A 24,938-nucleotide genomic window follows, 5' to 3' on the forward strand; every position below is an offset into this window, starting at 1 on the left:
GTGAAATTTGATATTTTTTTCCAAAAACAGAGGGTCTGAGGAGGTCGGCCCGGCGTCTAAGACTAGGTTTCAGACTCTAAGATTCTACCCGGGATCTCACTAAACGATTGAAAACTTTGATATTTTGTTAGTTTAATACGTAAAATAAATTAAAAAAACATTTACAAATAAAATCTAAAAACCACTTTTAACAAAATAAAATTTGAGAAACAGAGGTAAGTACTGAGTTTTTGCCACAACCTCAAATTTAACCTACATATTTACAAACCTAATGGTGTAAACCTCTGATATTTCAAACTTAGACTATTTGATCAAACAGAATTCATAGTTTGAAATATGAAAGGTCTACGACCTCGGACTGTAAAGATATTTAGGGTAGAAAATCAGTGTTTGTGCAGAACCCACTCCCTTTCAAAATGTCTGTTTCTGATTGAAAACAAGTTTAGGCTGTAAATGAGGTTGGAGCAGGGAGACTGGATTCCCAAACCCTTCAAGTTCACGCTCAACCAGCTTTCATTGAGAGCCTTAAACCCTACACAGGTATTCTTTTTCTTAAGTTTCACTTGGTTTCAAAATTATAGAAAAATTACACTATAGAAGGGGATAATTTATTTGGCGTACTATCCCGGTTTAGTTGCCTAACAAAGTCTACTGTACTTTCTTGCTCTAGGTGCAGTCAAAACTCGGTCAGGTAATTGAAAATGAACCTGCAAAGTTTACCGTGCACAGAGAGAGCAAAACTTTTAAATTCATTCATAGTACTCTCAATTATTTTTGAAACCTGATGTCGTAGATCTTTGATATCCTAAACTATGAATTATGTAAGTTCAAATAGTTTTAATTATCAAAGGTGTCCTCCTTCAGTTTACGAAGATATGGGGATCAGACAATTTTAGTTTGAGGGAAGTGTTTAGTTTAAGTCATCATGGATACAGCCACCCTTTTCTTTGGATTATTTTTAAAATATCCATTAATGGATTCCTGTATATCACCAGATGTCAACCTAAACATTTCCGTTCAAAAGTTCACACTGTAAAAATCGAATTAAGTCGATTAATCTATTATCATTAACTGAACTGAAGAATGATATTATAGGATTTACAAGTGAATCTACCAATGTTTCTCTGAGTTGTCAAGTGGAATGTTCACCTCTCTGTCAAATCTCATGGTTTAAGGTTGGTTATATTTAAAAAAATATAGTGATATTACTTAATACCTTGGTTATATTTAAATATTATAAACTCTTTTTTGCTTTTATGAATTGTTGAAATGCATTAATATAATCAAGCGATTGATATAATCCTTTAGGCTTTCTATCCCCTTATCTCATTATTATTTGACTCCTTCCGTAGATTTCTTATTGCTTCTATTAATTTCTAATATTCTGGAGTTTCTAATTGTTGATATTTTTCTTTTATTTATATTTTCATGTTAGAATATGTTCTGCGTGCGGGGTTCCTAAATTTTCAATAAACAGAGGAAATATTAACTTTTATCCCCAGCTGAGACCTGATTTAATATTTAATATAAAAACATCGTATTCAAGGATTAAATTCTGGGGAAAATACCCTCCCCCCCCCCCCCACTATGATGGGAAAATAGTGAGCTTTTATTTAAGGGATTGTGTATTAATTTTAAGTGACTCTTTTTTTCAAAACAATTCGCAACGTAATTTGGATAGAAAATATTCGAAAATTTTTCACAAACTTTGATTTTCAAATACCTAAATTTTTTAACCTAATGTTGTAAACTTTGATATTTTAAACTACAATAAATTAATCCATCAGAGTCCGAATTTAAAGAATTTAAGCCGCGGCTCAAATATTGTTGGTTTTACTTAAAATTGTATTAAATTTTTCAAAATTTAAGCCGGCACTCAATTGAAACCGGTTTTTGAGGATTTGAGACACGGCTTAAATTCATTAAATTCGGACACAGAACTCATAGTTCGAAATATCCAAGGTAAACGAAATCTGGAAGACTAGTGTAAATGTGGCAATTGTTTAGTTCCTTTGTATAAAACTTAAAAACCTGAGTTTTCTAGAATGTTATTGGTAGAATTTTATATAACAAACTAACAGGAAAAAATTGTCATGACTTGTCCAATTTAGAAAAGGGAAAAGTTCTAATCGTCTCTAATAAAGAAGTTCAAATGATACGGTTGCGGTGTTGAACTCAGTGTTCTCTATAAGTTACATTAAAAGTCCCTTTCATATTTTTTATTTTAAAGGACGGAGCACCAATAGAGACAAGCAGTGATTACTACACCATAACAACGAGACAGGTAGAAAACATTTGATTTTTGGAATTCACGTTTGAGAAGAAAGGAACCCATATTTAGAACTTTGACTATCACCTCATATTGATGCAAATTTTACGTTAATTTGACATCTTACAGTTTTCAACCATAACGCCTCTTATTGAAAACCTATAGAGAAGAAAGAGTATGTTTTTAATTTCTAGTATTTAACCAATTATTTAGCTTCCCTCAAAATCAAAATTAAACTAGAGAAGCTATCAAGGTCACAAAGTCGTACTAGCAATGTCGCATAAGCATAACCTTCTCCTTTGGTCTGCTACAGTGTGCTATTTTATTTAATCAGAATCAGAATTCATAGTCATAGATCTGCGACTGCAGGTTGCAATGATATAAAAATTAGTAGAATAGAGTTTGAGGCGATAAATTAGTTTTTATTTCTCATGTAAAGATTTTACCAACATTTGTTCCATCCACAATCTTTTATAAAACAATAAAATTTAATAAGAGTATTAAAGTCAACACACCACTATATATGAAAGACAATATAACCCTCTTAAATTCTGATGCAGACAGTTTGTTTAATAATAAAATTGCATCTTACAATGCTGACGTTTTTAAAAAGATTATATTTTCAAGAATGTAGAAAATATAATTCTTTTCCTTTATTAAATTCCGGGGAAGCATTCCTTGCCTTCTTTCATCTTCTATATTTTTCATGATTGTTTTATCTACAGCATATACATATGTTACATAAAGCAACTGATTACTCGCCAAACAATTTAGTTTTCTAATCTCTAAATATTTGCAACCTGATGTTGTATTTGTAACTTTTCAAACAGTCCTCTAAAAAAGCTATGATTGAAACCATTTCAGATTTCATTGAAAATATAAAAAAGTAATCTATTATAATCTCATGATGATGATGCTGATGATGATGATGATGATGATGATGATGATGATGATGATGATGATAAGTTGTTTTCAATAATTACAAAAGGATAACACCTTGTATTTTCTATTCCAGGTTCCTCCAAATTACTCCAAGAATGATTTCGAATCCGTCCTCTCCCTGCTCTCCTGGAACCTGGAGAATCTGCCTGGAGGCCGGTTAAACAGGCAGACGGATAATGCAAACTACTCCTGCAGGTATTCGGGTCATAAGCAAAGAATGCGAATTTAAACTAAAACTCTTCAAATATTACGATTTAAAGGTTGAAATTAATATTTTCTATAAATCAAGTTTTTCAATGGATGCCAGATAATTTGATAAACAAAAAAACTAGTTGAAATTTTATAGAATTGCTGAATAATACACTTTTATTAAAAATTTTTTTCCATTATTTTGATACGCATGTATATCTATGAAGTGTATGAATATTGTTTTTTTTTCAATAATTTTTTCAAAATGTTTGTAACATTTGAGTTTTGTTTTCAGGAGTACAGAAACAGATGCTGGACCTGGGGTCTACAGTGCCACACATTTCAGGGTCGAATACGCTCCTGATAATCTTTTCATCTCCAAGGAACTACATCTTTTGCTTTTTTATAGTTTCAAAAATTGATTATTTTTTCAAATTAAACCATTTTCTAGGAAATGAAAACATCAAAGTAAAACTAAAAAGATGAAAATTGAAAATAGAAATTATATTTTCAATGTTTTACCACAGAGCTCCATCGAAATCAATTTTGTTTTCTTTTTCCAGTTTAAGCCTCACTTATTGGATTGAAAGTTTAATTGAAGACAGAACCAGGATTATAGATTTTATACAAAATATATATTTTTTATTGCTAAATTAATTGAAAGATGATGGTTGTGTTTACAGGAGAAAATTGACGTGCTAGAAAACGAAGTTCCTGATAGAGTTGTGTGCGGAGCTCAGGCTTATCCAGAAGCTAGTTATATGTGGAGATTCAAGGATCAAGTTATTCAAACTCACAATGTTCTGTTCTTCGGTACCCCTGCAGCTAGGGACCAGGGAGGGATATATACATGTGAAGCTGCGAACAGGCATGGTACAGGATATGTAACGACTCATATCAACGTGATGTATAAACCAGAGTGTGAGATACACCAGGAGAAGCTGGATGATGAAATAGTGTTGACGTGTAGAGCAGATGCAAACCCGTCACAGGTTTCATTCAACTGGAAGAGAGGGAATGAAACCTACGACGGAGAAATTGAAACTCATGCTCGGGAGAGCACCCTAAGAATACCAATCCTACAGGAGAACCTAGGAACTTACTATTGTTTTGTGAATAACACTGTAGGACTGGGAGTTCCTTGTGAAATAGATATTCAGGGTATAGGAGTACTCAAGAATATATCAAACACTAATATTATAGTGATTGTGGCTGTGATAACCGCTGCTCTCGTGGCAGCAATAATAATAGGAATTCTTGTTTTCTTTTGCAGGAAAAAACCCTCTGGAGAAAAGTGTTCCGACCCTGTCATAGATGGAAAGGATACGGAGCTCCCAGGTTCAGGACCGTCCCAACCTGTTCACAAATGGCCTCTGAGACCCGGAGTCCATGTCCATGTAAACGGACTAAACACCCTTACTGGAAGCACTACCAAGCTAAACCAACAAATCAACGGGTTCTCTTACGGAGCCAAAACGAGTCGAAGCTCATCCTCTTCTGGCTCCGACTGGGCGTCCAATGCTAGTTCTAACCAGGAGCTAAATTCAGATTCTGATCCTAAGAAACAACAGAACAGAGGAAACATATCAGGAGGGAAGATGACCGTCCCTCATGGAGACCTGAATACTCAGTCAAACTATACCAACGATCTGGGTTGTACTGGGAGCAGACCAGGTTCAAGGCAGAAGAAAAAGCGGGATAAAAACCATTCAAACAATAACCATTCGGACCAACTTCTACCAACATTCTATGAGAATGTGTCATCATCCTTCCAACATAAACAGAGATTAGACTCCATTCGGAGATCTGAGAGTCCGGCTGATAGGTTGGGACGGATAGATGCTGGTTTAACTAGGCCCCGGAGTCAGCAGAGTAACCAAGGATTGTACGGGTTCGGGAGCACAAGATCTAGCAAGGGTTCTAGACACTCAGCTTCTCCTTGTGGGATTCATTCTGCTCCAGGTTCAAGTATAGCCTCCATGTGTACCTCAGGACGTGGAGGAAATCCGTGCCATCCCAACCCGGGACGATATTCAACTCTACACGCTCCAGGATACTCTAAACCTCAGGATCTTCTTGAAGCTGAGGTTGAATCCGACTCCGAGTTGCCACCAAACCTGCCATTAGAACGGAACCTATTGATTGAGTATACAACACATGTTCCATATCACCAATACCCACGAGATACTCCAATTCTTTCATCCCTCACACCTCAGAGCTTAATCAAACCCCGAGGGTTTGATCCTGAAACCAACTCCATATACTCAGGTCCACTTCTCTCCGAACCTATATCTCCCCCTAGACAATTCGACTCCTCTCCTAATCCCTCAAAACAAGGACGAGAGGGTGGTTTCTGACACAGGGCCCGGTGACGGGATAGAATCTAATCTATTTAGCTCATTTTGCAACATAACTCATTAGTTCCGTGTCCCCCCCCCCCCCCTTCTGCAGAGCTGATATTAGACCTTGTTGTTGCCTAGTTCTACTCTGATGAATGAGGACAAGGAGTTGGCACAAACAAACACGAGAAATCAATCCTGAGGTGTGGAACAAAACCTCAACGAACATGTCATTCCTTTCAACTAATTTGGCACGGAGTTATTCATCCAGTTTTTTACTCTGCTTCAGCAACAGTTGACAAGAAGACAGTTTTAAAATGGATTCTTTGAAAAACAAGATGGCCGTCACAAAGCAACAGATGCGATGGTTTACAGCAACAATTATGTGTCCCTTTTATTCAACATCAAATATGTTGTTACAATTAAAATGGGTGTTATTAATAGAAAAGTAATTTTTTACAACCCTGTATGAGCGCCGGTGATTTGATTAAGTTCCACCTTTAAATGTAATGTAAAGCGAAGGCTGTTTGTAGCCTGTAGTTTCGAGAGAAATATTTCGAGTTTAGATATTTTATATTAATTGTTAGAATCAGAGCCAAAGATATATCTAGTTTATTTGTCGGACGTTAATCAAAATCATTAATTCAGATATTCATCATAAATTGGACTGTACCCCCCCCCCTACACAACCCTCTTTTAAATATCAATTCTTTTTTGAAAATCTAAATTTAAACCTAAAAAACTGTGGAATAGGATGATGACTGTTACACTCTAGATATGTCACACTTCATAAGTTGATTTTAAGCACTTGTAAAACATCAAATACTGCACATAAGATTTCTTAAATGTCGCCTTTTATTTCAAAGCGAATTGGGTCTCACTATAATATTTTTGTTTGTAATCTTTTTTCAAGTGTACGATTATGAGAATATATATAAAGAAAGTAAAATATTTTACTCTTTATTTTAAAACCTCCCCCCCTCCGTCCACCTCTCTAAGGACCATTTTAACAGAGATTATCATAAAGCCTGCAAGACGGGGATAAGAGTCGTTAAGATGAAATTACTCTCAAGAAATATCTAAAATTGCAAATTTATAAACCAGAAAATGAGATATATGTGAACTTCATTTTTAAATTTTAAAATGTATATCCTGAATGATGATGTAGATTAATGTCTAAAATGTGTGATTTTATAAAACCAAATATATTTGATTGTTAAAGAGTTTTATAATGATGATAAATGTATAAGAACCATAATTTTATATTGATAGAGATACCATTTTAAAGATTGTTGTACAGGGTTACCCACAAAGAATACTTTGAACAAGTCCAGAGCTGGAAACTTTAGAATGGTGGATATCAGGATTAATGCTTTAATCCTCTCTTTCAGCTAATCTCGAGACTAACATAATCTCGAGATTATGTTAGTCTCGAGATTAAATATCTTGATCAACAAATTGGATTCTAAGAATGCCAGATTTGTTCGTTTTCCTGACTGGAAGGGCCTTCAATTAATTTCTCACCCATTTATTTACTAATACATTAGTTAAAATTGGTTACAAAAGAATCTCAAACGTATTATTAAATATTTTTCTTCATCGATTAATATACAAAATGGCCGACAACAAATTCTTGATTTGTTAGAAATCGCGGATTTCTGTCATGGGATAGAATTTATTTTCAAGGCTGTCATTGGTCAATACAATTTACAAACTATATTCCTGTACTCTCATTGGAGAAAATAATGTACGGATATCCAAAGAGAGAGAAAAGAGTGGATTAAGGACTAAAATTAAAAGTTTCCACAGTGGATATTCGGATTAAGTAGTTGGGATTAAAGGTTATCCATTCTAAAGTTCCCAGCTCAGTACGTTTTTGCTCCCAATACCTTCTCCTTGGTGTAAGCCGCACAATGATTTTACACGAGCATTGTAATACGAGACTTTATAATGATGAACTGAAAAATGAAACTATCTAAATATGAAGATCTAAAGACTGAACTTGATCATCGTTCTCTTGAATGATAACTGAATAAATTAATAATAAAAACAAGAGAAGAGATGCATTAGGTCATTTATTTAAGTAAAAAATACCGTACAGTCGACTCTAAAGTTCCTGGTGGTGGCCAATGGGTAACATTTATAGAGACAGTTAGATCAAAAATCTCAAGCTGGGAAATGGCTTATTTACTTTATTCCGTAGAGTATAAAGTAAGTTTTTAAAAAATCAGATTATAGTTTGTTCTTGAAAAAAAATACTGATTCGTTTTCACGTTTAAAAGATGAAATTTTTAATAATTTTATGCTTCCAACTGTACAAACCAAAGGTCAAAGGCGGCTTTCTTTATGTCTAAAGTAATCGCTAAAGTAATTTGGAATAGTAAGACGACTTCAAGATTGAAAATAATATTTTTAAAATAATCTATAAAAATGAACCTTCTCCATTTCTCGCCTTTTTTCAATTGTCTTTCTAACTTAACCCTATCTCTGCTGGGGTACTTGAAAACCAGGATATGCTGGGGGGGGGGGGGTCCAATTCCCTCTAAATCCCATGTTTGATGTCCAAATATGACAAATGATACATCATTGGAAAGCTCTTGTGCTCTACTTTTAGAATCTGCAAAAAAATTTGCAAATTTGCAAAAATAAAATTTTTTTATCGCAAAATCCAGTTATAAAGTAAAAATGTTTGCAACAAATTTGTCCAAAAAATGAAAAATTATACATTTTTGAAAAGCCCTTGACCATGCCATTTTAAATATGCAAAAATTTTTGCAAAATTTTAAATAACCAGATTTTTAATCAAGAAAAACAAAAAATATGCAAATTTCCTTTGACAGGTTGTTTGCGAAAACTGAATCTCTTCATTTAAGTTATCCCTTCAGGGTAATATAACATTGCGGATATTGAATAAAGACTAAATTAATCAGTAGATTAACAACAGACCGAGATCAAATATTGATCTCGAAATTCAGAAATTCACAATACAAAGTTCCCACCTAAGAGCAGTTTTTCCAAGGTTATAATGCAAGGAAAGTTATTTCAGAGGTGTACGCATCTCTTTTGTACTGCAGTGTACTGGCGGTCATGTAAACACAAGACGGATGTCGAAGCCTGGCACAGGATCCATCTTTCACATAAAAATCAATGAAATATTCTGGTCATAGGAAACTTTTATGTGAATTATCAAAATTATCAAAATTTAATGCTTTTAACCTCCTCGGATACTAAACGAACACCGATGCATCTATTCTTGTTTACAAATTCCGCTTAGAGAGAACTGGTTTCAATATGTACGCAGAGTATACACAACTGCAATTGACTTTCCTTGCATTATAACCTTGAGTTGTTCATAGTTCCAATCTTTCTAATTAGCTCCTTTTCAGTTAATAAACATGGTTCAATTGATATATTCATATTATTTACAACTTTTTTATCTTTATTGTTTTTTAATTTCCTTTCGTGGCTTGTGTCCTTAATAAACTCTATTACTTGTTTCCTGTTGCAAATATCTTATCTACAAGATCTGGTAAATCAATTTTTTTTCAGCTTATTGCAAGTCGAAGGTCATCTTGCATCAAGGTCAGGGAGTCCAAATAAACGTTAAAAATATATGGAATGGCTAACTTAATTTCAAGTATGTCTTCATTCCAATTATTATTTACATCGACACCATTTCAAGGTTCATTCTAAAAATGTCACATTTTCATCTAACAAAATTTGACATTTCTTAGAGTGTTTTTCTCAACATTTATGTTCGTAATATGGACCCAATGATTGATCTTTTTAATGATCTGACAGAAAATAAGTGGATTGTAAAGTTTTATTGGGTCACCCTGTAAAATTGTGTAAACCGCTTTTAAAGATGGATTATAAAATCAATGATATAAATCTTTAGAACAATGGTGGCTAAGATGTGTTTTGTATTGAAAGCATTAACTAATCCCAATATACACAATATATAAACAATACATTTACTTTCAATAAATATTTCTTTCAACGAGGTTGCGAGATTATTAGGTCTGATTAAACTTTTTTAGTGTTTTTACTATTTACAGAGGTATCTGATCGATTTTCGTCTTTTATAGAATCAGAACCCCCCCCCCCACTCCCGCTACCCTGTGTGATGTCATGTTCCGGTAAAAGTGTTTTTTTCTTCCGAATTTCAGGCTTTTAAGTAAAAAAACTATGGATAAAAAACGGTGACCTGCACAATTGATGCTCTATACGTTTTTGCTTTGATATTTAAAAAAATGTTTTTGAAATATTGCCAAAAATAGATTTTTGGGGCCATTTTTGGGTCTCAAAACTCAGTTTTTTGCCTTTAATTTGGATAACTATCAACTAATTTTAACAATTTTAATATTTCCCTTGCATTAGTGAATCATTCATCCTAAAGGAATTGACTCTTAGCCACAAACTCTGATTTTCGAATACCTATATCTTTCCAACCCGATGTTTCAGACCTTTGATATTTCAAATTATGAATTATGAAATAGAGATATAGAGATTAGGAAATTTCTGTGTGTGGCAAAAACTCAACTCCACAAATTTCAATTATTGAAAAAATTGTCTTTTCTAACTACTGTTTTAAAATCCAAACCTAATAGATGGGAGTGCACTGCTAAATATTGATCTTCCTAATTGTCTACTATAAAGGATGCATCTTTGGGGATGAAACGGATATCTTAAAATACTGTTTTCAGAGACCATTTTTATAAAATCAAGAAGAACTTGTTATACATGTATTCTAAGTTAAACCAGTTCACGCTAAACCTGACAGAAGAAGAATGCAAATTTAATGCTACGACTTTATGATCTCGTAGCTTCCCTAGTTCTTATTTTGAAGTTTAAGAGAAGTACATTTTTTGTGTTTATTAGAAATTCAAAACAATTTTTTTTTCTTGCTACTCTTTGAACATGGTCTGAACATGCATAATTTTGACTTCTAAAATTATTATAATTTTCTTTCAGAAATAAGTTTTTTTTAATGTGTATCGTGCCACGGGTGATTTAAAACCGGGAGATTAAATAAAATTTTAAGATTGTTTCTGAAGTCTCAAAGAAAAGTCTTTGCTACAAACTCCAATCTTCTAATCCAACTATATATTTAAAACCTGATGGTATTAATCTTTAACATTTGAAACTTGATTTAACAGAATTCATAGTTTGAAATATCTGAGGTCACCGACATCAGTTAGCATAAAGGGATCAGAAAATGAGAAATGAAAAAGACTCAATTTATTTACGCACAACTCTGGATGCGTAATTGGCAAGTGAAATTATTTGTTTAAAGAAAATAGTTCTTTAGGACAAGCTAGAAAATCCACATGAAAAAGAAGGATAATTGAAACTTCTTTCGTGGATTTCTAACTTCAAAGGATCTCAACTAATTTTCTAAATTGCATCAAAGTTTTGAAAAAAAGTTTTCAGAATTAAATCTGTATTCGCAGATTTAAAGTTTCAACTATGTATGAATTTTAATAAGATTAGAAATTATTTCAACCGAGATCGAAAAAGACATCATCAGAGAGTATTAAACTTTTGTATTTTTTGTTGCTGAGGTTTTTTGGTTCTGTTCTTTACATTTACCATTTCTGAAATTCTAGAGTTAAACCCATATTACACTAGAAATAATATGTATTATAAAATGTTTTCCAAAAATCTCCTTGAAATTACCTTTTTTTAAAGTTACGAGCTAGTTCCAACAAGATATTTTAAACCATGCATTTTTATCAAATGACCACATTTCAGCCGGGTGAATTTTTGATTAATTTTCATGTCTATCCGATGTTTTCATTTAAATTAAATTAAAACATGATAACAGAATGTTATGGCTTTAAGTACAACAAAAAAGAATTAACAAACACAGATCTTTTTTTCTTTAAATCTTCTAATTTTCAATCGTAACTTTTTTTTCCATATGAGGACTAAAAAGCTATTAAAAAGTTTTTTTGTACGTACCCAGCCAAGTTATTTTCTCCTCTTAAACTTGTGCATAAAATCAAAATGGGAAGAGCTACAAGGTTACAAAGTTGTAGCTGTAGCCTGTAATGTCGCAAAAATTCCACATTCTCTGTCTAGTGGAGCGTGGGTCAGTCAATATTTCTTCTAACAGTGTAATCTTGAGTATTAAGTTGTTCTCTCTGTATAAACAAGATCTACCGCCAAAAGAGGAAAATTAATGCTAAATATGTGACAGGGAAATATTACATGATGTCAAATGTTTACAATACTCTAGATGGATGTTTCAATCCTATCTAAAAACTATATGTTCTTGAGGTTTGGGACTATAAAATCTTGAGGTTTGGGACCATGTATTCTTGAGGTTTGGGACTATATTCTTGAGGTTTGGGACTATATTCTTGAGGTTTGGGACTATATTCTTGAGGTTTGAGGCTATATATTCTTGAGGTTTGGAACTATAAAATCTTGAGGTTTGGGACTATATTCTTGAGGTTTGAGGCTATATATTCTTGAGGTTTGGAACTATAAAATCTTGAGGTTTGGGACTATATTCCTGAGGTTTGAGGCTATATATTCTTGAGGTTTGGAACTATAAAATCTTGAGGTTTGGGACTATATTCCTGAGGTTTGAGGCTATATATTCTTGAGGTTTGGAACTATAAAATCTTGAGGTTTGGGACTAAATATTCTTGAGGTTTGGGACTATATTCCTGAGGTTTGAGGCTATATATTCTTGAGGTTTGGAACTATAAAATCTTGAGGTTTGGGACTAAATTCCTGAGGTTTGAGGCTATATATTCTTGAGGTTTGGAACTATAAAATCTTGAGGTTTGGGACTAAATATTCTTGAGGTTTGGGACTAAATATTCTTGAGGTTTGGGACTATATTATTGAGGTTTAAGGCTATATATTCTTGAGGTTTGGGACTAAATATTCTTTAGGTTTGGGACTGGCTTTAAAAACCTGTTGAATTTAGGGTGATGATCATCTGATTTAATGAATAGATGGATAAATAGATAACTACTTAGATAGATAAGTTCAGATAATATCAGATAATATCAGATAATATACGAATAGATATATAAATTGAAAGATATTTACACAAAAAAATAGAAAGACAGATAGATAGATAAATTATTTGACAAATAGACAGATAGAAATCACAAATTCAATTTTCTTTGCAATTCGAAAGAACTACAAATAGAAAGTATAGAAAGAGCTGGTTTCAGAGTTTCCAATATATGTTTTAAGTGTCAATTAATTTACAAGAAATTGGAATAAAATGCTTTCTTTTGATTTGGAATAGTGTTTACTTTTTCTCTGCATACTGCTCGAATTGAAATATAAGAAAAAAATACGTTGACTGACTTACGAAATGATTTTAAGCCGAAAAGCACTTGTTCCTAGATTCTGTAATGAAGTAAATACTTGGCAAAATCATAATTGATTTTCACGTCAGAATGTTTAAACTTCACTGACAAGCCCAAATCTGATTTTTAGTCTAGGATACACATGCTATTTGTTAACTCAGCGCTTTAGTGGATAAAAATTTGTATCTTCAAAGTTTTACTGTATAAATAAAACACAGAAATAGGAAAAATATAAAATGTATTTAATCCTGTTGTCTCCAGAAGACAAGAGGATAAATTGGGATTTGAACAAAAGTTAAAAATATTCTGTAATAAATGTTTTCCTCAAGTTGAATTGTAATAAATATCGGGTCGCATGATATTCTGTAAACTTACATTATTAATTATCTATGTTTGTAAACTTCTACGTAAAAACCCATTATTCATTTGAACTGCGTTTCAAATGAATGTGTTGCATGATTAGCTTTAACCCTTTTCAAACGTACGTTCAACTTAAAAACATGTGTGGAGATTAACTGCACAATCTACCCTCGCTAATCCTATAAATACGCACATCTTAAATGTGCTGTAACAATACGTTACATGATTGCCGTAATCATGTGATATAGATAACGACGTAGGAATTGTGAATACGTCTATTAACTTTAACTTGTAACATATAAACCTTAAATATAGCTAGTTAGAATCAGAACTCCGCTTTGAGTTTTATTAACTTTAATTTGTAACATATAAACCTTAAATATAGCTAGTTAGAATCAGAACTCCGCTTTGAGTTTTATTAACTTTAACTTGTAACATATAAACCTTAAATATAGCTAGTAAGAATCAGAACTCCGCTTTGAGTTTGTTTAACTTTAACTTGTAACATATAAACCTTAAATATAGCTAGTAAGAATCAGAACTCCGCTTTGAGTTTTATTAACTTTAACTTGTAACATATAGACCTTAAATATAGCTAGTTAGAATCAGAACTCCGCTTTGAGTTTTATTAACTTGTTGATAGCTAGACTGAAACCCAGTTTTGATAAACAGGTAGGAGCGTCCCCATCATTTCGAATCGATATATGGCTTCTTGATAGCTACAACTCAGCCCCTGTGTGGTATTTAGAGCAAAAGTAATAGCTTGCTGATAGCTACGCTTGTTTCCGTGTGTGACATTTAGAGCCGAAGTAATAGCTTGTTGATAGCTAGACTGAAACCCAGTTTTGGTAAACAGTTAGGATCGTCCCCATCATTTGGGATCGATATATAGCTTGTTAATAGTTATGCTTGTGTCCCTGTCTGGCATTTAGAGCATGAGAAATAGCTAGATTGTTAAGCTATAATTTTGTGTCCCTTTGTGGCATTTAGAGCCTGAGTAATAGTTAGATTGATAAGCTACGGGTTTGTCCCTGTGTGGCATTTAGAGCCAGGTGGGTTGCGTCTGATTGACTTTGATAGCGGACTGGTTGTGCCTGGACTGATATAGTTTGGGTTACCGACTTTTAAGAGTACGGCATTTACTTCAGAATTTCCTCATTCTTTTTGAAGAACCCCCCCCCCCTCTAGCCCCCCTCTTTCCTCATCTCATCATCTCCCCTCCCCCTCTCAAGAGATTTTAAAGTATTTAACTATATGCTCTGAATACGAAGCTTGTTTAAACTTTAAAACTTTGCAAAGTTATTTTTCACAACTTACTGAATATTCAACATTTTAACAGTCTCAATAGACCCTGGGATGCATTTTTCAACTAAATTATTTTGTTTAAACTCCGCAATGGAACCAACGTTCATCCGGAGCAATAAATCTGATTTCTAATTTATCACCAATGACTCTGGAGAGTATTCAGGATTTTACCAAGAGGGGTGGAAATGAGCAGAAATATGTGCCCCCCGCCCCCTGGACGAAGCGGGAACATTTTTGATGATAATAGAAAAGATTTATGTTGGATGAATAGTTGATAAAAAGGAGAATAAAGGATATTTATTGTACTAAATAAATCATTCTATTGAAAAGGTAACCAAAGCAAAAAGATATGAAAGGACAAGGGTACAATTTTATAAATTATTTCTCTAAACTGATTGTCACTGTCTTACTTTTTAAATGAGCTGAACTGACATCTTTTGAATGGAGGGAACAATTTATATCGATTAAAATGAATTAAAGCTCAAGCTGGACGTTTGATTCAAACATAACTCAAACTGATTAGAACATTTTTTACTTCAACATAAAATCTGTTCTATTTTGAACTTTTTGTTTTGACCTCAACTGAGCCCGTTCTCTCTATAGGTAGTGGTCTCATGCTAAATTCTTATCTGATAGTTAGATAATTTCTCCGTACACTTGACGAACAATATAGGAGACGTCAAGTTGTCGACCAATGTAGTTTATGAAAGGAACGGCCTCTGTAGTAAACTGCAGCATTTTTTTTGTTACTTTTATTCATTTATACTTTTTATTTTCTGAATTTATGTCAAAAATGTAATTCAAACAATCGAATAATGCAGTTTATAATCGATAAAATCTACTCTAAAGATTAGTTATTATGTTACAACCAAAAAACTTAAATTCCCAAATGATTAGATGTTCATAAATTCAGTAGTCCACAGTCCACACCACTGTAGTTCAATTAACATAACACGATCCTAAATGTATGTGTTAGGTCTATGATCGACGTGTGGTATGGTTTGTAAGTTCCTGGTGAAATATATTCATTGGTCGGATTTCACTTTGACCGTACTGTACACTTGTACAGTAATACAGCGCACAAATACAGGTGTACACCTTACGGTCACAAATGTAAAACACAATTAGAACCTGTTTCACTGTATTTTACACTCAGTTAAATATAACCTTTGAAGTGTGAATTTCTTGATATTCTTCAAACAAATCACTTTTTGCTTGATTTTTATTTTATGAAAACAGACAGAAATCAATTTGAATTATTCTTGTTCAATAATTTTTGTATGTCTAGAAATTCAGGAAAACATTTCCCATTTAATTTTAGAAATCAATTAATTTTGAGACTTTTTCAGAGAAAGAACTGAAAATGTTAGGCTTAAAAGTGCTTGGTTGCGTTTTATTAATTACCATAATTTTACCTCGGACACAGGTAAAAATACTGAATTTATAAGTGAAATTTCGATTCACTACAGTTCTCATTAAAACCTTCGTCTGAGCCGGAATATTTTAGTTTTATTAAGTATATTTATTAAGTAATATTTAACCCTATTCCTGCTGGGGGGGGGGTCAATTTGACCCCCCCTTGTAGTTTTTTTACATAACTCAAAAAGTATTGGTCTGAGGCTGTTGAAATTTTCTGACTTTTTTTACATACCCAAAGCCCTCTCTTTAGGCCTAAAACCGGGCTTTAATACTAACTGCCTGAGTCCTCAGGCACACTGCCTGAATGACTGCTTTTGCCTGTAGCAAACTAAATCTTTGTTTTGACCCACTTTCACTTGTCAGATNCTATAGTGTTTTTCCGCTAGATGTCTCCCGTTAGTTATTTTCGGACAGACAGACTTACTCACGTCATGTTTACTCACATAATTTCGCCGTGAGTTAACCTTATTATAGATGTCAGCACCTGCACACAATACAACTTTATAAATACAGGGATAAATAGTAATCACAATTTTAATAATACAATTTAATTCAAAAAGTCAAATTTTAATCCGATTTTGATAAAAACTAAATAAAAAATTTAATATTCTGTAGTTTTATTTCACGAAAATTATTATAATCCATGATGCTGCTTCTTGAGAATTTAATATTTTTGAAAGTCGTCAATTAAAAGTATCCCTGAAAATTTATTCTGCAGTGTATTGAACAGCTTTCTTTTTATTTTCATAGGGGTCGCGCGATGTTGCAGTTTATGGTCGGACACTAAATGTTGTAGAAAATCCCATTTAGACAGTACTTAATTCCTCCGTATTTAGGACGTGAGTAAGTGGAGACGTCATATGTTTTCAAAAAGTACGGATGAAAATATTCCAGCTCTGATTAAGAATAAATGAAATGTCCATGTTTTACTTTGAAAATTGATTATTACGAAATTGTTGTTTCTCTACCAATGTTACTCACGGATCTAAGCTACAAAAACAACGGAGGAAATATTTTAAACAAATCAGGTTTTTAGTCAAAGAACGACAATATCTTCAACTTCTTCAAATAAAGTTTAAAAGGGTATACATAGTTGTGAATTGGACATGTTCTTAATGTGAGGGGTCACTTACTGCAGTTAACAACCTTTAATAGATTATTTTATTACATTTCCTAGGGATGTTAAAATTTAATTTGAATATATTATTAATGTACTGAACACCGATCCACCGATCCACAAGGGAAATTATTTGTTTTCCCTTTCTGAATTTATAATTTTCGATATCCGGATATTTCCTCGACCTACAGAGTTTTTTTTAATAAAGAGTTATTTTTCATTTGCCTATATATTCAATCCATCAAAAAAGGATAGAACATCGTAATGTACTTCTGTAAAACTATACATTTGCGTAAATGTTTCAAAATAATGGATGATTCCCCAAAAAAAGACTTGAGAATGCAGTCTTCTCTCAAAGCCAAAATCCATGACAAGGATAAATATGTATTATCTACAGTATGAAAGTTCAAAGACCCCTTAATTACATTATAGAATTTCAGCTAAAGCAAGCAATCTAAATTCTGATTAAATTTTATAAAAGATTGATTTTTTATTAATCCTTAAATATGGTTGAAGGGAGATGGTTCTACTGTTTTTGTGAAATAAAAAAGTATTTTGTATTTTAACTTATAATGAAGAATGTTTTAGTCTGAGCTGGATCTGAAATCAATTGCCCGTAAACTAGATAATCTCTACGAACAAAAAGTGAAGCATAAACTTGGTTTGATTGAGAAAAAATGGAGGTTTATTCTAGGAGACAGGGTAGGTTATTTTTTGTACTTTTTAGGTGATGAAGACAATTTTTTAATTGTTTTCCATTGTATTTAAAAATAGCAAAATTTGTGTTTTCTGACAAAATTTTAAGCGCGAAGTTTACATTTTTTGTCCTCCCATTTTTTTGGATAATATTGGTATTTACATTTTTAATGATATTTTCTATTGTTTTTGATATTTTTCATATGATTTCAAAAGAAACTTTAATCGGACATTTTTTTAAAGATTCTGAACAAACAAACTGAACACGGGTCTCAAAACTTAATTTTCTCTGAAATAGGCAGCCGACTTTTAGTCTTGATTATGACTTAAATTAGTCCAATGAGCATGAGATGAGACACAGCAATTGTGCAGTTTAAACAGACCAGTTTCACGTATTTAGTCATTAAGTTACTAGTAAAACTATTTGCTTTGCAACATCAAATCTATATATAAATTTGGCTTGTCTGTCTGGGTGTCTGTTTGTTGGACATATTGGAACACAAACAAATCAATAATAAATCTATATATAAATTTGGCTTGTCTGGGTGTCTGTTTGTTTGTATCCAATAAACGTCAAAACGGCTGAACCGATCGGGCCCAAATTTTTGTGGAACATCAAGGGACCCCAGGGAAGGTTTATGAATGATCAAAATTTCAAATATTTGTCTCCATCAAAATTCGATCTTCATTAAATTTTTGAAAATTTTGAAAATCCACGAAATATTTTGTGAAAATGTTTTGTTTTACGATGGACACAAAGAGAACATGTTCACAATTAATTTAGAAGATGGCGCGAAGCGCCCTCTAAGGCTAGTAAACTTAAATATTGCTTTAATTTCGTTTTCCTATTCCTCAGTTTTCTTGTTCTCACTGTGTGTTTGCGCAACCAGTAAACAGTTTCTTTAATTCTATTCTAAAATGTTCTCTTGTAGATCCGTAAATCTTCTGACTGTAGAACAGAATGGAAGGATGAGAAGCAGCCACACTGTGAAATTAAATATGAAGAGGTAGCTTTTGCAATTGTTAGGGCGGAACTTTTGAATAAACCTTTTGCAATTGTTAGGTCGGAACTTTTGAATAAACCTTTTGCAATTGTTAGGTCGGAACTTTTGAATAAACCTTTTGCAATTGATAGGTCGGAACTTTTGAAGAAAATAGCACTAATTGTTAGGTCGGAACTTTTGAATAAAATATTTGCAATTGTTAGGTCGGAACTTTTGAATAAAATAGCACTTTTGCAATTGTTTGGTCGGAACTTTTGAAGAAAATAGCACTAATTCACAACGCCTGCACTGCACTGTATATCTACAGTACAAACGTTTCATTTGAATCGATTTAGTTGTCAACCCGTCCGAAACATTTAGTCACCTATTTTTGCATTTTTTTTCCGTCATAATTTAAATGTTTTTTAATGAAGTCAATAGCATTTTTAACAGAAAAAAAGTATCACGATCCGAACAAGTACAAAGATACCAGTTTACTTGCACTAGTTCGGTTTCATAATTGGCGTTTATATCAAAACAATGAAAACGACTTATGTTAAGTTTTGATTTCTATAACAAGCTTTTTACAAATTGAACAAGTTTAAAAGCTAACAAAGTGAAGGTGTAAATTGACAGCTTTCTTTGTTTATTGTATCCATAGATGTAGGTGATCCAACACGTTTTCTGCAAATAAAAGAAGGCCGGCTGGTCTTATGGGACTGATTAAACCTAGTTTATTTACATTTATTTCCAATCTTTTTCCAGCCACTTGAAAATTAAAGTTTTTTTTTAATATTTCAAAATATACTTTTCTTTAAGATTTGTGAGAATGTGATGGTCCCTAAATGTACTGTTGAGTACAATCAGAAGTGTAGTCAGCAGTACACTGAGAAATGTACTACAGGACACAACACAGAGTGTACCCAGCATATGGATGAGGAGTGTAGGGATTGGGAGGTAAATTTCTTAACTACTACTACAAATGTCGTCTTCTGTGTCTTCTAACTCCGATTCTTTTTTGCATTTTACCGTTTATCCTTTTTTCTTTGACATCTTTCGTTTGTCAAAAGACTAAGAGATTTTTTTGTTTAAAGGGAAGACGATATTAAACTAATATAATGCAAACTGCAAGGACAGATTTTTTTTTATAAACTTCAACATTTTATGAACTGAGTAGGGTAGTAAGAACCTGATTTATTTCAACTAGGAAGAGCTGTGTAAAGATATTCCTGAAAACCAGTGTAAGACGACCTACACCAAGTCTTGCGGGAAGCACGTTGAGAAACAGTGTGCCATGGAGTACGAAAACCAGTGTCAACAGACCGTTGAGCAACAGTGCAGGGTTGTACAGGTAAAAATCGGTCCGGCTTTTTGAACTTATGTGTTTTCGTCACATTTTGAAATTTATCAAAAACATTCTGGGCCAAGAATAGAATTAATGTCGTCATAATAATTTCGATTGTGAGCAATGGTTCAAATAAACATTTTGACAAATATTTTAAAGAAATGGTCGAAAATACACTGAATTTCGCAAAATGTGTGAAAATGTTGATAACATTTTTTTCTAATTTTTCGTTTGTTGATGAACATAGCCCAAAACGATATGAACAGGATGAACAGAATGTACAACAAGAAGTCTAAAATTCCAGATGCCCCCTCTATTACTAATATCTCGATGATTATTTATCTAAGACTAGACTTCATTTCGTAGATGTTTTCATTACGCAAGACGACATTTTAGTGTTTAAATAAGACGACATTGATAAATTTGTTGAATTTAGGTTCCCCGTGAGAAATGTTGGGATGAGGATGTTGAGAAATGCGAAGATGTTCCTCATGAGCAATGTTGGCTAGAGACTCGACATTCCTGTTCCAAGGTTCCACGACAGGAATGTACGCAGGTTCCCAGGGAACATTGTGTTGATGTTCCTTTTCAAACATGTCACCAGGTAAACTGCCAAGATACGATTTTTTTAAATGACTAACTCAAGTTCTAGGGACTCTCGAGTTTTCCCATCGAGAGGAACATATCCCGTTCACAACGGTACCCTCAATACCTCAATACCTCAATACCTCAATACCTCAATACCTCAATACCTCAATACCTCAATACCTGATAAAGAATCCTCTAAATCCAATGTTTGATGTCTAAATATAACTAATGATAAATCATGGGAAAGCTATTATACTTTGAGAATCTGCCCTAAAAATATTTCAAAAATGGATTTTTTTGCCAAATCCAGTTATCTAGTAAAATGTTTGCAAAAAAGGTCCAAAATATGATAAAATATATTTTTTGAGAAACCCTAGACCATGCCAATTCAAAAATGCACAAATTTGTGCAAAATTTTAAATAACCCAGGATTTGTTATAAGTTATTTAGAAAAACTAAAAACGTGCACATTTCTTTTGACGGGGTGTGTATGCAAATAATTTGTAAAATTTCTCTGCAAAACTTGTGCAATCTGCTTAAAAATTATCAAAATCTACCAACTGAAAGTGGGTCAAAACAAAAATTTAGTTCGTTATTGGAAAAGTAGTCATTCAGGCAGTGCGCCTGAGAACTGTCTTAGACCAACAGCCTTAGACCAATACTTTTAAGTTATGTAAAAAAACTACTGGGGGGATTTAACCCCCACCCTCCCCAGCAGGAATAGGGTCGATACACAATGCTATGCACATGATGAACGAGTTTATGCACAATTTTTGAACAGGATTAACAGTTTCTACACAATTGTTGAAACTTGACGGGGTAGGTGATTAATTGATTGGTTTGTTAGGTGATTAGTTGATTAGTTATACATGTTTTTAAAATTCGAAAATATCTCTCAGATTCTGTTTCATGCTCAGGGTCAAACATAGGTTCAGATTCAAGGCAAGGTTCAGGTTCATGGTTAGGTTCAGGTTCATGTCTAGGTTCAGGTTCACGGCTAGGTTCAGGTTTATGATCTGGTTCAGGTTCAAGGCTAGGTTCAGGTTCATGATCAAGGTTCAGGTTCAAGGCTAGGTTCAGGTTCAGACTCTATGCTTAAGTGTCTTATCATCTCCATCACTAGACTCACTCACTCACTCACTAGACTGGGGGGATTGTAGAGACCTCAACAGGCTTGGGGGTTTTTGGGGACCTCTCCCTAGACTGGGGGGATCTTTAGGACCTCTCAACAGGCTGGGGGGTTTTTGGGGACCTATCTCTAGACTGGGATTTTTGGACCTCTCAACAGGCTGGGGGGGTTCTTTGGGACCTCTCTTTTGACTGATGGCTTCTCTGGGACCCTTCCTCAGGACTGGGGTTCTTCTGGAATCTAACCCAGGTCTGTGGATTCTTCTGGTAGTTCACAACTGTCCAGGGAGACTCTTAGGTCCTCACCTTAGACTGCTGAGTTTCCTGGGGCCCAGAAAAGGATTGAGAGAAAGGTTTTAAATGTCTCCTCTTTCTCTTTCCCTTCTTTCTACTCTTGTTGGGCAGGGATCTGGGAAAAGTTAAAGAATTCTTTCACTTCTTGACACCATACCCTATCAACCAGGGGATGTCTGAAGGACGTCATGAGGACGTCATCAATTACCAATGGACGTCATCTTTTATTTTTTTACTTTTCAATTTTGAACAGTTAATACACAATGTTTTTATAGGATAGAAAGTTTCTAAACAATGTTTTGAACAGGATGAACACTGCTGGGATAAGCCTATGGAACAGTGTATTGACGTTATGAAGGAGAAATGCTGGATTGAACAAGAACAAAGTTGTTCAGTTAAACAAGAGTGTTCAACACAGTACAAGGTGACTTTTTTAGTATTATTGCAATTAACGAAATCAAATTTAAAATGATATTGTAAACCCACTGAGGTTTCATTCCCCTATGTATTTAATCTCATATAAGTTCATTACTCCCGGTTGGAGAAATGATGCACATAACAAATGCAATCTAAAAATAAAGCCAAACAATCCAGACCCAGTCCAGAAGGGTATTGAATTCTGGGTATGGGTGCAGGATAAATACATAATGGTATGGAACTCCCTTCCTTATATAGAGGCAGCAAGGTGGTCCCATTTAAGGGGCAGATAAGGTGAGATAGATGCTGGAGAAAGGAGATAACGGCCCAGGAGAGAAAGCAGATTGTCCGCGATCTTATCCCTGGGGTCCCTTAGGACAAGTCAGTCAGCACGAAGTATCTGAAGAGAAGAGTTGAATGTTGTGTGTAATTCAACACTAATTGTTTGTATAGTTATAATATAAATAAATCGTTTATGTGGAAACATGCTTTGTTATTCCATATTTTGGCAATTTAATACCGAATTCTTTTCAAGTCGATAATACAAGATATAGTCCTAACATTTTTTATAATCTCAAAATCTTATATTAAGAAAATAATTTTGTGTCCAGGAAGAGTGCACTACCCTCATGAAAACAGTTTGTCCTAAAAAGGAACATGGAAAGAAGGAACCTGAGGTTAAAGAGGAACCTGAGATTGAAGAGGAGATTTTAGAATCAAAATGGAAAAGATCTGCAGCTGTAGCAGGTTTTTAATTACTCTTATTACTAAATTAGAACAACTTGTCATGTCTGTAAGGTTTATCAAATCTATAAATTCCTATTTTTAGTTACATTTTCATAAAAAATCTCTCCCCTCCCCCTCCGCCTGTGAAAATATTGTTTTCCAGTTTTTTTTTTCGGGGATATTAAATAAATTTTTGTATTAAGTCAAAAGTTAATTTTTCAGGTCAATGTTGCCTTCTCTTTACTCTGACAATAATAAATTATAAATGTTTCCATAATCCTAGGATTATCCCCAGAAGATGCGGCCATTAAGAAAGCTTTATCACGTGTGGGTCAGCTTCGTAAGAGCAGCAGAATGCCAGCTGCTGTGCAGCCCAGTGTTCAGCTGCCAGCTGCTCTTGAGCCTATTGTTGAGATGGCTCGGAGAAAACGCTCTACCTTCAACGACCTGATTTATAAACTTGTCTCAAAGGTAAAACTTCAAGTTTCTCCGTTGACAACATTTTCATACATTTTTTCCCATTTTCTAAACAATATCTCTCTTTCTCTTTTGTGTCCAATAATTTAATTTATATTTTTATATTTTTCTTGATCATATTATATACTGTATAATCAAGAATTGGGTTTTTTAAGTATTACCTTCAGTTTAGTTGCAGTTGGCTTAGCTTAGCTTATCAATTAAAAAATATTCAACTTGCAGTTAACATATAAAGTGCAACTATTTTTAAGCAAACTGTTTAAATCAATTTATTTTTATTAGATTAAATGGTCTGTTTACTTAGAAAATGAAAATGAAAATGACTTAAAGTGTATGAGATAATTCATTTTTATAAAATTAATAATTATAAATCCTGAAAATTTAGTGAATTTTTCTGCTTTAAAATAAAAAAATCCTGCCTTTTTCACCCAACTTAAGTTCTTAGCTTACTAAGACCGAGATTGCAAGTTATGTATATGACTTTGTTCTGAAAGCTGAAGGAAAAATGCCCTTTTTCAAATTTTACATGAAAATGTTTTAAAGGCCGGAGATACAGGTTGCTACCAGGTTCCTGAAGCCCAGTGTTCCAAGCTTCCCTACGAGGATTGTCATAATATCCAGAAATGTTCTTACAAACCAAACAAGAAATGCACGAACGTTCCTCACAAAGAATGTAATAATATTCTAGTCAAAAACTGCACAACGATTCCGAGGAATGAATGTTGGGATGAATTTGGAGAACACTGTGAACAGGTGTATTTTTTACAGGGGGCGGGCATAACTCTCCTAATTTTGCCTGGCTAGGTTTATACTGTACAGTGAAATTTGTCGAAAAATGTTTCCTTATGACTGAGTTGGTATCATAGAGTACAGTGGGTTTAATCCTAAGTACATCTATTTGTACGGTTCGAGTGGACAGTTAATTTTAATATTTTTCAACTATGAGATATTGTAGTGTCAAAAATTGTGTAAACAACGATGTATCATTTGTCATATTTATACATCAA

General features: G+C 33.5%; 2 protein-coding genes across 2 annotated transcripts; both read left to right on the top strand.

Annotated features, from left to right (window-relative positions):
- Positions 1 to 446: 446 nt before the first annotated feature.
- On the top strand, positions 447 to 6,997 carry LOC111716877 (uncharacterized; the record flags this gene model as incomplete). The annotated part of the gene is made up of 6 exons (XM_023492390.1): positions 447 to 540; positions 1,096 to 1,175; positions 2,231 to 2,284; positions 3,285 to 3,406; positions 3,696 to 3,783; positions 4,084 to 6,997. Coding segments are annotated over 6 exons (2,112 nt in total), but the record flags the coding sequence as incomplete, so codon positions are not given.
- Positions 6,998 to 16,059: 9,062 nt separating this feature from the next.
- On the top strand, positions 16,060 to 24,686 carry LOC111716878 (uncharacterized; the record flags this gene model as incomplete). Its single annotated transcript, XM_023492391.1, is given in 9 exon segments — positions 16,060 to 16,167; positions 17,866 to 17,979; positions 18,906 to 18,980; positions 19,776 to 19,913; positions 20,164 to 20,307; positions 22,619 to 22,735; positions 23,340 to 23,475; positions 23,738 to 23,925; positions 24,475 to 24,686. Coding segments are annotated over 9 exon segments (1,187 nt in total), but the record flags the coding sequence as incomplete, so codon positions are not given.
- Positions 24,687 to 24,938: the final 252 nt, after the last annotated feature.

Source organism: Eurytemora carolleeae, unplaced genomic scaffold (assembly GCF_000591075.1).
Source record: "Eurytemora carolleeae unplaced genomic scaffold, Eaff_2.0 scaffold2205, whole genome shotgun sequence".
NCBI classification, from domain to species: domain Eukaryota; kingdom Metazoa; phylum Arthropoda; class Copepoda; order Calanoida; family Temoridae; genus Eurytemora; species Eurytemora carolleeae.